Here is a 17,692-nt window from a genome sequence, read left to right as displayed (position 1 = left end):
TCCAGAGAGAGAGTGAGATGATCCAGCATCCAGCAAACACCCAACACAAGCTGTGTTTTGATATTATCTACATCAGGGACCTTCAGCATCGGTGTTATAGGGTTCAAAGTATTTCACTTATCTATGGCCATAATCCTTTTAAATAGGTACAAAATGTGGGGGGAAATCCAACCAGAACTCATCAGCTCTGTTTTTTTGTCATATTTTTTAGGAACTTCTGGGGGTAGTTTTCAAAGGAGTTACGCACGTAAATGTAATATGCTATCATAGCAATTTTCAAAAGTCATTTACTCGAGTAAAGTGCACTTACCTGAGGAAATCCTATGGACAATTCAATGGCATATATTGTAGCAATTTTCAAAAGTCCACTTTCTCAAGTAGCTTTCTAAAATCAGGCCCTCTGCTTTTATGACAGTTCTTATGTAGTGTTGTTCTACTATCAACCCTTCAGAGCCAATAAGATTTGAGTGAATTGATTCCTAAGTGATGTGGGGATTAACTTTTCTTAGTGCGCTCAGTGGAGTGTTAGAAGGTATTGAAGAAGAAGGCTGCCCAGAGTTTTGAAAAAAAAAATTTAAGGTTTTTTTTTTTGCATACATAACACTATATTTAAATGATGTATAACTATGGAGAAGACATTTCAATTTTGCCAACTTTAAATACAGTCAGCGAAACTGAAATCACTCTGTCAAGCAGCAGTTCAAGATAGCCAACCCAAAATCTGTATAGAACGATTCATAAGATTTATTTATTTATTTATTTATTTATTTATTGGGTTTTATATACCGGGGTTCCTGTATGAGATACAGATCACCTCGGTTTACAGTGAACGGTAAACTTTGCTCATGAGCTGTACATAGAACATTGGAGGAGATGGAGGAGACCATTTCCTTGAGCCCTATCAGAAACCAGTTCATAGTTTAGCTGACTGGACCTGGCAAGGATTTGTGAGCTACGAGGGAAGATTTACTGGAGGGGAAAGCAGAGGTGGTATTTTGTCCTCTATAGATGTGTAGAGCTACCTGATTTCTGTATGGTGTTACCTTGGCAGCTGGGCAGGTCACAGTTGACTTTTTGTTTTGTTGGCTGTAGCATGCAGAGTTGTTTCGGTTTTGAAATATGCGTAATGAATATAGGCGTGCAGACCACTGAAACGCTGCCGATTTCTGTGAAAATCTGGGAGTGGTTGTGTGCGACCCATGGGGGTCTCCATTTAAAGCAGAGGAACCCCCACAGGTGGCGTGTCCCCTAGATTCCCCACAGGAATCTGCAGCTGTTCAGTGCTCGGACCGGGACAAGACTCAATCAAAGAAGACTTAACATGTTGAGTTAATTTAGTAGCAGAGGTGAACAAAGTTTGTATGAGGCTAATTGGAGGGTGAAGTGTTTGTCAACTAGTAAGCATAAATGCTTTGCCTTTTAATAAGAAAATTGCATTAACCCTTGTTGTTTTTATGTATTTCAAGGCGACTTGGAATTGAAATAAAGGATTTTGGATCAAGCTGGAGAAATGGCGTTGCCTTTCATTCAGTTATCTATGCCATTCGCCCTGATTTGGTGGACATGGAGAAACTAAAAGGAAGATCGAACCGGGAAAACCTGGAGGAGGCTTTTACAATTGCAGAAACAGAACTGGGGATCCCAAGACTATTGGACCCCGAAGGTAGAGTATTTTTTATTATTGATATGATTATTAGGTGTTTGTGAACAAAATAAATAAAGGAGCACCTAATAAGGACATTGTGTCTGTCCTGTGTATGCATCCATGACCCTCTTTCAACTCAAAAAACCAGCAGAGAGATTGACGTGAAAATTGTCAGGAATGCCCTGGGGAGGTTGGTTAATCAAATATCAGTGGTTACAAATTGGGGCACTGCTGCATTTCTGGCCTTTGATGTTGATGGGTTTTTTTAACCATCGGGACATTCATTCTGGAGATGGCACACACTCATTTGCTTCAACATGCACTAACGTGCTGATGTATGCATTAAAGCGTGGCACGTGGGGCAGAAGCTCTTACTGGTCAATGAATGCCATGCTCACAAATGTGTAGATCCGTTAGGAATGTACAACCATTACTTGTCGTTACTAGTAAAAAATTTGGCCCTGCCAGTGTGGATGCTCGTGTGCTGTGGGACATACCCCTTCATCTTAAGGGAGGGAAGAAATGACTGAGGTCTAGGGGGATAAAAAATTTAAGCTGAGTTTTGGGGCTTTTTTTGCTGCAGAATTGCATGGCACATTATTTGGGTTTTAGTGCATTGGATTTAGCTGCAGTATGGTAAGCCAGCATAGTGATACTCATCACAGGCATCAAATACAAGCTCATAAGGAATAAGTCGCAAATTGGATTCAAGTGCTATAATGCCATCACCGTGGTAAAACCACAGAAAGGAGCACACCTTGAAGGCCAGTAGCAAGGATGTGATGAGACCTGGTATTTAGAGGAGACATTTGGCTGGTCCTGAGGTATTTGAAACTCTCTTTAGGTACGTGTGGTAATAGTAGAAGCAAAACCACAACTACCACAATGCACTAGGAAAAGGGTCTTTCTGCAAAAACGGACTCACATCACATCCCTCCCGTAGCAAAACAAATCCTGATTTTGATCTTCTTTTTCATGTGGCGGGGGACCTTTAACCTTCTCCCCTTTTGTAATGCGTATAATTTCCAGCTGTACACTCTTCTGGCATTTTATCATTTTTCATAGAAATAGTTGTCTGCAGTTGGAAGATCTGCTTTTCATGATGCATAACAAGGGCTGGGCAATTGCTTATGTCAGGGAGATCAGAGGACAGAATTTATGTTGCCAAAAAGCGTTGCCCAATTACATTTTATAGTTACCACTTAATATAGGTGAACCATTTGTAGTTACAAATGGTTGCACTTCATGTAGCTTGCTGCTGAGTAACATTCAACAACTTTGGGCTGTGGAAAGTCACAGGGCAAAAAATAAAGCTTCATAAAATAATTGGGTTTTTCATTACAGTTTGTATGTTTTGCTGATTTGCTGGATGTCACCGACCAAATAGCCTGTCTGAACCTGCAATATGTAACCTGCTGTCTTTTTTTGATCACCTTGGAACAAAAGACAAAGCAAAATATGAATCAATAATGCTTTTAGGTTCCTGTACTTGTCGTTTATAGCAGCAAAATGTCGCAGTGTTGGAAAACAGCTCAGTCATACTGCATCGCTGCCATAAATATTGGTATGGAGAACAATTATATAATCCATATTATCTAGGGAAAGGAATCAACCCAAGGTCTGACACACTCCAGCAGCACCAATATGACTTCTTTGCAGTTGTAATGTTGAGATAAAATTTGGAATAAAGATGTTCATGGACTGAATGAGTATGTGGAAAAAACAGGGTTGGTGGAAAACAGATTTTTCAGTAATGTTATGATAGGAATGAGAAAAATGAGAGTGGACAATGGAGAGAAAAGAAGGAACAGTAGACCTTAATCAGTGACGACAATGACACTAGCTGGCTTGAGGTTATTTGGGGAAGTGCCAACATGGAGGGACATGTTTAAGATGTGAGAAATACTGGAATGGCTTTCCGGGAAAATCGAGGGAAGGGTTACGGTTGGAATAAGATTGAGGGAACAAGTAGGGAGAGATGGATTAGAAACTGAGGGATGTTAAGAGACATAGGACTGATGAAGAAAAATAGTAATTGTGAAGGAGATAAACGGAGATTTTGAGCTGTACTTTCTACTTTGCTCAGATGTGGATGTAGACAAACCAGATGAGAAGTCCATCATGACCTATGTGGCACAGTTCCTGAAGCATTATCCTGATCCTCACAACACAGCAACTGAAGGACTGGAAGATGATGTAAGTTTTCACCGTGCTTTTTTGGTGTGAATCAATGCAGAGTACTTTAGTCATCATTCCCGGTATCTTTGCTCGGCACTGTGATGATAACATTTTTGAGACCAAGGAAAACATTTCTCTGTAGCATTGACTGCTGGCAGCATTGCCCTGTCAGGGATTTGTATCTCACATCATAATGTGCAAGCAGCTATCCTCCTTGTTCATAAATGAAATGTCGTTAAAGTGTAAACCTATCACGGTGAAGCTCTGCTCTTTAACATTGATAGACAGTAGTTTTTGAAATGTTTGGGTTTATGCAGGCTGAATCTTAAGTCACAGCTTTTCAAAATCTTTAATTAAGGCAGCTGCAGGCAAAAATAAAAGGCACATAGTTAAATGATTTTTAGTTAAGGTTAAATGAACTCTCTGCTAATTGATCTGTTAAGCTTGCATATCCTTTTAGAGGTCCATATTCAACACCCATTTAACGGATAACGTAATAGTTAGTTAACCATCTAAATGGCTCACCCGGCTATATTCAGCCTTTATCCGGCTAAATTCTAGTAGGCTAATAAGTTAGGCGGATAGAATTTAGTCAGATAAGTTGGGGGCATTCCAGGGGCATAACTGGGAGGAGTTGAGATAGCCGGCTAAGTTAAACAGCTAACTCCGATATTCAGAGTTAGCCAGTTAACTTAGCTGGCTAAGTCTGGTTGGGTCAAAGAACTGTCCTAAGGTTAGCCGGATAACTACTTAAGATATCCGGTGCTATTCAGTTGTGCGACTGTACATCAAAATGCAATACATTTTGCATGCAGAGAGAGACAGAGAGAAAGGGACACTTTCTAAGGCTCTCATAGTAGTCAAATATTTATATCACTCTAGGAGGGCCAGCTAGTAACTCGTAGTGAGTTTTTGGTGGTGGTCTAGGGTTTTGGGGCCAGTTTTACATACTAGTACCCTTGCAGAGAGTGCATCAAGCTAGGGCGAGAAAACAGTGTAGTAATCTCATCTTTGTGTGACTTTCCTCATTCCAAAATCTTGTCAAATCTTCACTGACATGTACTGTGCTGTTCCTGCGTCTCACTGTCCTTGTAAAACTTGCCCCAAAACCTTAGACCACCACCAAAACCTGGCCTTCAGTTACTAGCTGGCCCTCCTACAGTGGTATAAAGAGTTGACTACTATGTGTGCCACCCCAGAGGTTCTCTCTCTCTCTTCCTCCCCCCTGGCATAGCGCACAGTTTAATGCCAGGAAAAAAGATGTATTTCTTTTGCTGTTGCATGCTGCATTAATGCCATTTCCATAGATCCCGCCTGAACTCCTCCCCCTTGAATACATTTTGAAAATATGCATTCGCGTCATGCATTGTGCTAAATATCGCATGTGTTATGGCGTTTCCCTAGCGATGAATGACACTATGACTTTGCTAGCTGGCTGTGTCTGAATCTGGACCTCTTAGGGCCAGATTTTAGTATCTACGCCCGATTTAATAACATGAGCGCGCGCAGCCGCGCGCTCATGTTATTAAATCTGGGGTCAGCGCATGCGCCGAGCCCTAGGGGAGCCCCGATGGCGGTCTCGGAGGGAACTTTCCTTCCACTCCCCCCACCTTCCCCTCCCTTCCCCTATCTAACCCACCCCCCAGCCCTATCTAAATCCCCCCCACCTTTGATGTCTTAGTTACGCCTGCCTCTGGCCATGCCGGAGGCCCCTGGACCGGCGCCCCACCCCCTTCCTGCCCCTTTTTCAAAGCCCTGAGACATACGCGCGTCCCTGGGCTTGTGCTCGTCGCCGAGCCTATGCAAAATAGGCTTGGTGCGCGCAGGAGCGGGTTTTCTGGGTTACGCGCGTAATATGCGTGCGAAACCCTTTGAAAATCCGCCCCTTAATGTTTAGTGAAATAAGTTCCATTTATTGACCTTGGTAGAAGAGCTTTAGTATAGTGAATGGATGTTACACTAGAAGTCTGCCTTTCAATATAATACCTTGCCCTATCGTCTTTAAAAAGAGACTCAAAACTTGGCTATTCGAAAAAGCCTTCTATCCACACCAATAATTTTACCCTAAATCTTCCCAAATATGCGCACCTTGTAACGTGTCTTCTGTATATTTAGCCAGATCCTTTTGAGTACTACATTATTTATTGTAACTTCTTGTTTCTTTAATCCCCAGTTACTTGATCCAAGTTTTATCCTCCTGTTCGATGTAATTGCACTCTGTCTTGCTTGTTTAATGTTATAATGTAAACCGAATTGATATGTAACTTTTGCTACATGAATTTCGGTATATAAAAATGTTAAATAAATAAATAAATAAATAAATAAATAAATAATAATAGTTTCCAAGCCATTTCAATTCACAACCCATTTAATATCAGTAATAAAATCAAGTCCTGAGACACATTGTCTTGTAATCACCTTAAATTAAAATTGTGGTCTTTGTATTTTGTTTGTTTTAAAATCTTTAAATGTATAGAAAAGCTGAAATTCAAAATATATCTAGGCACAGTATAATGCTATAGGTAATGTGTTAGCGATGTCATAGTCCCCAGTTTCTGGCAGAGGTTCAGGGATACTTACGGCAAGATTTAGAAAGTTCCGTATCAAAGTTTTCAAAATTCTGTGGAATGTTTGTAGACATTTCCTTAAAATTTTCCTTATTAATGTTAATGCTTTTGATTTTTCAGTTTTACTTTTTTTAACTTTTCATTTCTTTCTTCTGTCTTTTCCTCTTCTTTCACTCCTCCTCTAACTGAGGAGATTTGTTCCGTTTCTTTTCACTGCATCCACTTCTCCACTATTCTCATATTTTCAGATTCTCTTCTTCCCAGGACTGAGATCCTGGCACCATAAGGCTTCATTCACAATAACCCATGGCTTTTCACCTATATTTTATAATCCTTTCCTCCCCCACCCAAGAATACTTAACATGGTCATTGCAGCGATGGCTTTGTGCTAAGGGACATGCACCAGGGCTTCTTCTAGAACCGTGTAATCATGGGCCCTGAATCCGGCCACCTTTGATCAAAGACCATGACTCCCTATTCCAGCCAATCCATGGCGTAATCGACCGGTCTCTGGAATCAAACTATGACCTTTCACTTGAGCCATCAAGCCAGCCCCAAATCATTTTCTAATACTGTAATTGACTAATAATGGATGACTGAAAGAATATTAGTTTACAGGAAATGCTTTGCCTAGAGAATTATTGCTATCATGAGCAAAAATATGTTTGTTTTAGGGCATATCCCATTCTTTAAAATCTCTGTGGGATCCTTGTAGTTTTTGCTCTATTGTTCAAGCCATGGTTTTTATCTTGTTTGGACTTTGCATCTCTTTATATGTTGGCAGAATTCTGCAGCACGTTTCATTTCTGGCCTAGGGAGGCATGATCACCTTACTTTTGTCTTGATGGGGTTACACTGGCTCCCAGTTGTTTGGAGTATCCAGTATAAGATTGTGCTCTTAGTCCATAAACTGCATTACAATGGTGCAGTTGCATGCTACATCTATATCAGTTGAACCATCTTCTAAGGTCCTCTCAGAGAGGTCTAGTGGACATTCCCTCTGTACAATGTGTGAGACTTGCTGAGGTTCAGGAGAGGACTTTTTCTGTGGCAGGCCCAACAATTTGGAATTCCTTGCCTGTATCATAGAGGTTGTCCTAAGTTTGTACATGAGGCAATAGAGGGTAAAGTGACTTGCCCAAGGAGCAACAGTGGGACTCAAACACTGGTCTCCTGCTGTAACCACTAGGCTACTCCTTCATTCCCCTTGCTTCCTGTACCAAAGACTAAGAATTACTAAAAACATACCTGTTTGAGTTGACCTTCGATAAGTGATATTATATTGATGGGTCTAACATTGATTCTTGGCTGGCTGGTCATTATTTGTATTTCTGCCTATGCTATAATGTTTATTTTTCGATTATGAATGTTTTTATTTTGTAAACAGCTCGGAACTTTGTATGGGTGGTATAAAATAATTGTCAAATAAATAAATGAATAAACAACATACTTTTTGTTTCCGGATGCTTTCCTGTTAGACTGAGTGATTTTATTATTGGCAGGGTGGGGGATAGGGGGGCTGGGTGGTTTATCTAACTGTTTTTGATTATTATGTGATATTTATGTTGAATGTTTAAATTAATATATATATATTTATTGTAACTACTTCATACAGTTATGCCAGTTTAATTTTGCGTCGGAGGTGGATCCTTGGGCCGAGGTGGGGTTGACGCAACCCATACGTAAGGACCTACGGGTCCTCACCGTCAGCAGGTGGAGTGGGCTGAAGCTAGAGGCCGCTGGAGCTTCACCTATACCAGTCCTCGTTCCCCTCGGGTTGAGAGTTTGGGTGCCGGAGCTGGCAGGACTTAGGTGGGCCTCGAGGTTAGTGAGTAACGAGAAGTGTTTCAGCCCAGAGACAGCAGCCGGTAGATGGATTAGTCCTGCCCTGGACTGGATTCGGTACAGGAACTCAGGCACCAAAGGAACAAAAAGTAACTGGAGGCGCTCAAGCAAAGGAAGGCCTAAGCCTTGTAAGTCCACGTCCAGATGATAGGCAAGAGCAGGCGTCACTGACAGGCTAGGATCAGAGCCGGTGGCAAGTGGAAGTCATGGCAAGCAGCGTAGAACTCTGGACACAGAAAGGTCTGTAGCGTAGTCTATCAAGGCAGTGGTCAGGGCACGGAGAAGGCAGGCATAGTCAATCAAAGCAAGGGTCAGGGCACGGAGAAGGCAAGCATAGTCAAGCATAGCTGAGGTCTGGGGTTGGAGATAAGCTGAAGAGTAGTCAGGCATAGTGGAGGATTGGGGTTGGAGATAGGCTGAAGAGTAGTCAGGCATAGCAGAGGTCCGGGATGGAGAGAAGCTGAAGAGTAGTCAAAGCAGAGTCGAAATCCAAAATGTCAGTCCAACACATAGATGAGACAGGAACGAGGAAGACAGGAACCTGGAACCACAGGAATCAGGAACATGAAGTAGAGAGGATTCTGAATCAGCAACGAGTATGAGGAGTACGAGGAGACCTGTTGCAAAGGCAATGCTATGGAGCAAGGCCTGAGCTTTTATACGCTGAAGAGTCTGTCTTCAGCATCTGGGGAGCGGCCAGGTTCCCACCGCGAGCCCTTTAAAAGAAATAGTGATGCGCACACACACATCTAGGGAGGGGCCCGACGAGCAAGGACATCTTAGCTGGCAACACTGGGGACCATGGCAGAGCCAGAGGCACCGGAGGTCGGAACTGGCAGCCCACCGCCGCCAGTGAAGAGGAACCAGGAGCTGGAGTCCACATGAGAAGGTGAGAGGGCCACGCTGCGGGTGGTACGCGTAACATTTAATGTGTAATATACATTTTATAACTAAATAAATAAATAAATAGGTGCTGGAGGGTCTAGATGAATTTGTGGAGGTATTGGGGAACTGGTGATTCCAAGTATTTTCATGCAAGTACATGCAAGTATTTTCAGAGTGAAGTACATGCATGCTTTATAGAATACCTGCCTCTGCATTTAATTCTGAGTTGTTACACACAAATCATTACAATTTTATTTATATAAAATATGTGCACATAGCTTTACAGATATACGCATGTACTTTTGGGACAGAAATACATGGTATTTCATAAACTGCGCAGCTCCCGCTACACAGTTTATAAAATACTAGCATAAGTCTCGTGTGACGATGTACATGTACCACGGAGAAGTCCATTACCTGCTATTAATCAAGTTTACTTAGGGAATAGCCACTGCTATTAATTGCATCAGTAGCATTGGATCTTCTTAGTGTTTGGGTAATTGCCAGGTTTTTGTGGCCTGGTTTGGCCTCTGTTGGAAACAGGATGCTGGTCTTGATGGACCCTTGGTCTGACCCAACATGGCAATTTCTTATGTTCTTACGGATAGTTTTGAAAGCTGGGCTTCCTAATTTGGCTGTTCTGTTCTGCTAAGGCCTGGAGCTGCCAAGCTTTTCCCCTAGTTATTCCTAATATATCTGCAACAGCTGAAGACTTTTGTCTTCATCTTTGCCGTTTAGCTAACAGAAGGATGTGTTCATAAACTGAAACAAATTCTGAGGTTATTGGTACCTTGGGTGAATTAGATCTTCACAAATTATTCTTAACGTCATTTTTCCACTAGTAAAAACGTGGAAAAAAAATCAGTTGGATTATTTAGCGAAAGGATAAAAGACCAATGTACGTCTCACTCAGCTTTGATCATAATTGAGTATGTACATTAGGAGGCATAACTTTTAAATTTTAGGTCTCCATTTGCCAAGGATTCTTTCTGTGCTTTCTGTATCTCTGTTTACATTGCTATGCATGCACTGACTGAGACAGATTGTGCTCAGGTCGATTTCTGATTGTATTTTCTGGTGTTTCTGCAATGCTATTAGGTTTTGTTTTTTTTTCTTTTTTAACCCAGCAAAAAAACTCATAGGCATGAGTTGGGCATTTAGTGTTAGGCTGGGGTCAATCTTGCTGGATCGGTAAAGAAGTTCTGTTGTTGGTCAACACTAAATTCTCTTCATTGCAAAATAACAACGAAGCATTACTAAAGGAGGCAACAGTGCACAGCACATGCGGGACACGTGGTTCATACAGCAAATGGCATCTTATTACCGGCTTTGCTTTCTGACTGAAGCTATTCTACAGTCACCCATATCTGAAATCCTGCATTGCACAAAAACCCAAGCACCGCTGGGGAAGGGAACATCCGAGGCCCCTCGAAGACATACATTGAAAGAACATTACTATTTCTGTTCATTAAAGAAGAGGAACGAAAGGAAATCGAAGTGGCTGCATATTTTGCGGTTGTCATGGACTGATAACTGCCCAGTGGTGATTTGATTTGCAAAGCAGCCTGTTTAAGTGGACTTGATGAGCGAGTATTTGCATTTTGAGATTTAACAAGCTGCTGGAAGGGAGTTTCCAGACTGGACCCTTTTGTTGAAAATGCTGTCGCTTGATCGTCTTGGTTAATAGCAGAGTTTCTAGGCTGTTTCTTTCTTGGCGCTGACATTCGTTTTTGGCCCGTGTTGCTTTATTTTATTTGCCTACTTATGCCTAGTTGTCGTTTCACACTGCTAGGACTCACTTTGAGCAATCCCAACTTTTGCTATTTCTATTCCCAGACTCCAGGTAAGGGTTGAAGGTTATAGAACAGGAGAATGCTCCACCCACAACCCCCCAGGGCTGACTTTCCCTGCTTAGTAACCCTCTCTGCATGCCGGTCCTGATTGGTGTATGTTTTGTGTGCGTCTTGCACTTTCCTTGCCAATTTTACCTTGGTCCCTGTAAAACACAGCAAACGACAGCGCATGGCATTCCAGATCATTTTTGGGCATCCTTCTCACCTCCGGCCATCTTCTGGAGCTTTCCACGAATACTTAACTGTGGCTCTTTTTAACGGAATGAGTTTGAAAGGAGGTTAAGTGAGATTTTGTTGTTTTTGTTATTCTCATCCTGTTTCATTGAGGTGTATGCATGCAGTGTTAGGTTTTTTTTTGTAGATATATATCAATACTCTTCTTATTGGTAAGTAAATATGAATCAAAAATGTAGTGCAGTTGTAAAAGAAAAAGTTAACATTGAATTGGGATGCAGGCACAGTAGTATCGTGTAAGTCAAGTGGTTACCTGCTCTGTTCTACATTTTTAAGGCCTCGAGAGTATTGAGGGTAATTATATAAAACCCCTCAGAAGTTATGCATAAGTGATGGCACAAGGTGGTTTTGTAAATTATCCAAAATAGTGCGCACAAACGAACCAGCGCAGTTACCCCTGCCCTTTGTTGGGCCTAACTTGTGCAGTTTCATGTACACAAATACTTTTTAAAATCTAAAGTGTGCTTGTAAATCCCAACCCCAGGCCGCCAGAATGCCTCTTTTTTTGTGTGCATGAAAGTGTACATGAAATCAGGCTGTATATGTACCTTTATGCACACAAACCCCATGCAGTTTTATATAACAAGCCATTCGCACTCACGAATCTATGTTTTCTGTGTATAAACGGCTTTGGAATTGACCCCAGTGTGTCCAGTTTTGGCTTCCGTAATTCAGAAATGACATGTGGATTTTAGAAAAAGCCAGAGGAAACCTACAGAAAGTACAGGTTTAGATAATATGACCTTTGACCAAAGACTGAAGGAGATATGACTTTTACCAGAGAAGAGGAGATTGTGGAGCGACTTGACAGAAGTATTTAAATCCATGAAGAAGTGTAAGCAGAAGGTGGTGATCTCCTGTGTTCATCCTCCACAGGGGATGGGAAAAGAAATAATGGATTTTCCAACCTTTCTGTCATTGGAAATGTTTTTAGGGAGGGGAGGGCCTACAATTTCCTACTGCATCTCTGGGCTTCCAGCTCACGATTGGCAGCTACCTGTGGATTCCCTCCCTCTCCCGTCCTACTATATTATATCCCCTCCCAACTCACCTAGTCTAGTCCTTGACCAGGGGCCATGTGCTAGGCCTCTTTCTAGAACACTTTAATTGCGATGCCCCCAATCCGTCCACTCTCTGTGTCATTGCACAATGACTGAGACTCCCTGCCCCCAGGGGCTGTGAGTACTGCCTCTGCAACATCCCTGGCCAGCCTAAGGAGCTTGAGAAGGGACCTGAGAACCAAATCCAAGTCTGAAATGTAGCTACTCCCACTGGAAGATTTTAAGAGGGTAATTTTGTAAAATTGCAGGTAATTTATGTTGCAGTTGTGCATATATGTTACACCAATTTTCAAAGCAATCTTAGGTGCATAAGTTTGCTTTGAAAATTGTGTGAAAGTCTATGCACAAACTCACGCACAGAAAGTTGCATCTGCTTTGTGCATCGTGTAATGTGCATGTGAATTTACATACATACTTTTCAACAGAGAATAGGATTAAATGGACAATTTTTTCAGTGGAGGGGGGTGGGCAGTGGAGTGCCTCAGGGATCTGTATTGGGATTCATGCTTTTTAATATATTTATAAATGATCTGGAAAGGAATAGAATGAGTTAGGTAATCAAATTTGAAGATGATACAAAATTGTTCAGAGTAGTTAAATCACAAGCAGATTGTGATAAATTGCAGGAAGACCTTGTGAGACTGGAAAATTGGGCATCCAAATAGCAGATGAAAGTTAATGTGGATAAGTGCAAGGTGATGCATATAGGGAAAAATAACCCATGCTATAATTACACAATGTTGGGTTCCATATTAGGAGCTACTACCCAAGAAAGAGATCTAGGCGTCATAGTGGATAACACATTGAAATCAGTGTGCTGCGGCAGTCAAAAAAGCAAACAGAATGTTGGGAATTATTAGAAAGGGAATGGTGAATAAAACGGAAAATGTCATAATGCCTCTGTATCGCTCCATGGTGAGACCGCACCTTGAATACTGTGTACAATTCTGGTTGCCGCATCTCAAAAAAGATATAATTGCGATGGAGAAGGTACAGAGAAGGGCTACCAAAATGATAAAGGGAATGGAACAGCTCCCCTATGAGGAAAGACTAAAGAGGTTAGGACTTTTCAGCTTGGAGAAGAGGCGGCTGAGGGAGGATATGATAGAGGTGTTTAAAATCATAAGAGGTCTAGAACGGGTAGATGTGAATCGGTTATTTACTCTTTCGCATAATAGAAGGACTAGGGGGCACTCCATGAAATTAGCATGTGGCACTTCAAATTCTACAAAACACAGCAGCGAGAATACTAACTGGAGAAAGAAGAAGAGACATACAACCGAAACTCTGGCCGAACTTCACTGGCTACCCATAGAACACAGAATAAAATACAAAGCCCTATGCAACATACATAAACTAATACATGATGAAAAAGCGGACTGGCTAAACACTGCACTACGGGTACACGTCCCACACAGGAACATTCGTTCAGCCAACAAAGCTCTCTTAACCATTCCCTCAGTCAAGACAGCGAGACTAACCCAGGTAAGAGAAAGGGCATTGTCTTTAGCAGGACCCACACTCTGGAACGCAATACCTTTGGAGACCAGATTACAGAGAGACCCCAAAACATTCAAGAGAAGTCTAAAGACATGGATTTTTAAACAAGTCTTTTATAAAGAGACCGGAGAATAGAAAATACACTGGAATAAATAGAAGAGCACCGGCACACAGCACTATTCTCCTAAATGTGCATTACAATATTTTAACAAATTGAGTACACAATGAATGTAATAATATAACACAGTAAATGTGATTTATTTGACCTGTAAAAGTACCATCTAGGTACACATGGTCAGAACCTACATCACTAAACATTTGTACTTATTTTTATGATTTAATGTAACCGAAACTTAATGGCACCTGTTAGAATGTCCTATAGTACGCTTACTCCAAACTTACTTATGTGCCTACTTGTAAACCGTTGCGATGGTAGATAACTTAGCGACGGTATAGAAAAGACTTTAAATAAATAAATAAACATTTAAAACTAATCAGAGAAAGTTCTTTTTCTTTCAACGCACAATTAAACTCTGTAATCTGTTGCCAGGGGATGTGGTTAGTGCAGTTAGTGTAGCTGGGTTTAAAAAAGGTTTGGATAAGTTCTTGGAGGAGAAGTCCATTACCTGCTATTAATCCATTTGACTTAGAAAATAGCCACTACTATTACTAGCCTCAGTTTTTGGGTACTTTCCAGGTTCTTATAGCCTGGATTGGCCACTGTTGGAGACAGGATGCTGGGCTTGATGGATCCTTGGTCTGACCCAGCATGGCATGTTCGTATGGAGCATGTGTGTAAATTCAAACTCCTGCCAACCCCATTCCCTAGAACATCTCATTTCACACAGACTTTTATGTGCACATAACTGGGGCAGATTTTCAAAGCCTATGCGCGCCGGGCCTATTTTCAAAAGGCCTGGCGATGCACGTAAAGCCTCAGGATGTGCGTATGTCCCAGGGCTCGAAAAAAGGGGAGGGGTGTGGGTGGGACAGGGCGGTCTGGGGGTGGGGTGGGGCATGGCGTGGCGTGGCTGGAGCCACCAGGCACAGCGGCCATTTGCTGCTGTGCCCGGGATCGTGGGTCGGCCGCAACCTATGCCTGCCTGGAGGCAGGCACAACTTATAAAATAAAGGTGGGGGGAGGGGGATTTAGGTAGGGCTGGGGGGCAGGTTAGATAGGGGAAGAGAGGAGAAGGTGGGGGGGGGGGGGGCCGGAGGAAAGTTCCCTTCAAGGCCGCTCTGATTTTGGAGCGGCCTCGGAGGGAACGGGGAAAGGCATCGAGGCTCCCCTAGGGCTCGGTGCGCATGTTATACAATCGGGTGTAGCTATTAAAATCCGGCCCACTCTGCGCAGTTTTTTAACAAGCCATTTAAAGCATAAACCTATTTTTGTGCACAGAAATGGCTTTGAAAGTTCACCTCTGAAAGCAGATTAGATGAAACTCTGTTTGGATTAATTTAGTCAGAGCAGATCCTACCTAGAAGCAAAGAGAGAAGTTGAATGACCTTGCTAGATACATTACAGCCCTACATTCCTGTGTTCTTGGAATTAAGTCATTAATTTTAAAATATGTACAGGATATCAGATCTCTTTTGTGAACTGAGAATTCTGAAATTTTGAAAATGTAAACAAAAATTTCATATTTATTTATTTGTGGTTTTTATAGACCGATAATCGTTTGGAACATCTAATCTGTTTACATATTCCCATTAGGGGCATTGGTAGCCCTGGGCACACCAGGCCCATGCTCTGAGTCTGCTCTTCCATGCCTTGGGTCTTCTTCAGTGGCTGTTCGGCCATGAAGAAAAGGGAGACCTTGTGGGGCCACCATGGATCCCATCCTGTGGCAGCCCAAGAAAAGGCTCACAGGCTGTCTGTGATCCCATCCTGCAGGGGCCAAAGGAGACCCAACAGGCCACCGCATACCTCTTTAACTGGTAGCCAAAGAGGAGAAACAGAAGAGAGGGGGAGGCCCAGAGTGAAAGCCTGTGTGTGTCTGTATGTGTGAATACAAGAAAGCCTGTGGGAGTGAGTGTGTCTGTGTGTGTGAGGGAGCATGTGTAAGAGTGTGTGTGTGTATATATATATATATATATATATGTGTGTGTGTGTGTGTGTGTGTGTGTGTATGTGGTTGTGTGAGAGGGAGCCCTATGGGTTTGAGAGCAAATGTATGTGAGAGGTAGCTTGTGGTGGTTGAGAATATGTGTGTGTGTGGGTGTGGGAGCCTGTGGGAGTCAGAGCCTGTGTGTGTGTGGGTGTGTGTGTGTGAGAGAGAGGGAGCCTAAGAGAGATTGAGAACATGTGTGTGTATGTGAGAGAGAAAGAGAAAGAGGAAGTGTATATGAGAGCATGTATGAGTGAAAGAGTGAGAAAGTGTGCATGAGAGCTTGGGTGTATATGAGAGAGAAAGGAAGTGTATATGAAAGCGTGTGTATGCATGAGTGAGCTATATAGGAACTTAGAACAGAGATCATTTGTGTGATGTCCAATTATGTGTTTTTATAGGATTGTTCTTGGGGGGGAGGGGAAACTGCTGATCATTGCTGAGTTAATGACCAAAACCTCAGGAAGAAGAAAAAGGAGGGTTTATAGACCTCCTCCATGCCCTAGATCTTAGAGGTATTTAGTAACCCCTCTGTCAGGACTGGCACCATCGAGTGTACAAACCATGCAATTGCATAGGGCGGCACACCCGGTGGGTTGACATCGGGAGCAGGGAGAGGTCCATGCTGCTGCTGCTGGTAGACCTGATCCCACTAGCTGCAGAAGACGTGAAGACCTGTGGTGCCACCAGTGGGATTGGGTCCACTAGCATCAGAAGAAGCAGGAGGCCCATGGTGCTATTGGTAGACCTGCCCACTGGTGGCAGAAGAAGCAGGAGGCCACAGCAGAAGAGGAAGCCCGTCCAACAACTCTTCCTCTTGTTCTGGCCTCGCAGTATTTAACACTCGCAGTGCTAGCACTTCCTGTATTCTCATCTCATGATGTACGAGATGACAATACAGGAAGTGCTAGCATTGTGAGTGCTGAATTACCTTGGGGCCAGCACATGAAGAGGAGCTGCATAATTAAATATTAAATGAAAACAGTATACACATATATGATTATCCCGACAATCATATAAATGGTAACCTCATCCCACTTCTCATTTAGAGTATATTATTGACCTATGTAACCGTAAATATTGGCACACAATGGATAACCTAGAAACCAAACCTATTCGTGCCTAAATGTAAACCGTTGTGATGGTACATTACTAAACAACGGTATAGAAAAGTTTTAAAATAAAATAAATAAATAAATAAAAAGGTGCAGGCTGGCAGCAGCAGCAGAGAAGGAATGACTCGTGGGCCCTGTTCTACATGTTTGTGTGGGTGAATGGGAGGCTGCCTGTGATGGGTGGGTGTGTGTGAATGGGAAGCTGCTTCAGATGAATGGGATTATGAATGGGAGGCTGCCTAGGATGTGTGTGTGTATGTGAATGGGCGCCTGCCTGGGATTGGTGGGTGTATGAATGGGAGGCTGCCTGTGATAGGTTTGCGTGTGTGAATGGGAGGCTGCCTGTGATGGGGGTGTGTGTGTGTGTGTGTGTGTGAATGGGAGGCTGCCTGGGATTGGTGGGTGTATGAATGGGAGGCTGCCTGGGATTGGTGGTGTATGAATGGGAGCCTGCCTGGGATTGGTGGGTGTATGAATGGGAGCCTGCCTGGGATTGGTGGGTGTATGAATGGGAGCCTGCCTGGGTTGCATATGTGTATGTGTATGAATGGGAGGCTGCCTGGGATGGGGTGTGGCTGAGTGAATGGGAGCCTGCCTGGGATGGGTGTTTTTGTTAATGGGAGCCTGCAAGGGGTGTGTGTGTATATGTGTATGTGTGTGTGTGTGTGTGTGTTTGAGTGTGTGTGTGTGTGTGTGTGTGT

The 17,692-nt window shown here is 42.8% G+C and overlaps 1 protein-coding gene across 1 annotated transcript in view; it reads left to right on the top strand.

The window, feature by feature from the left end:
• SYNE1 (spectrin repeat containing nuclear envelope protein 1) overlaps nucleotides 1–17,692 on the top strand; it is a 966,955-nt gene that overhangs the window by 66,318 nt on the left and 882,945 nt on the right. Inside the window, 2 exon segments of the mRNA XM_029596918.1 lie at nucleotides 1,467–1,663; nucleotides 3,732–3,841. Coding sequence (XP_029452778.1) covers nucleotides 1,467–1,663; nucleotides 3,732–3,841 — 307 coding nt within the window.

The sequence above is a fragment of the Rhinatrema bivittatum genome, chromosome 3 (assembly GCF_901001135.1).
Source record: "Rhinatrema bivittatum chromosome 3, aRhiBiv1.1, whole genome shotgun sequence".
Classification (NCBI taxonomy): domain Eukaryota; kingdom Metazoa; phylum Chordata; class Amphibia; order Gymnophiona; family Rhinatrematidae; genus Rhinatrema; species Rhinatrema bivittatum.
Note: the sequence above shows the minus strand (reverse complement) of the source record. Positions and strands in the feature narration are given on the sequence as shown.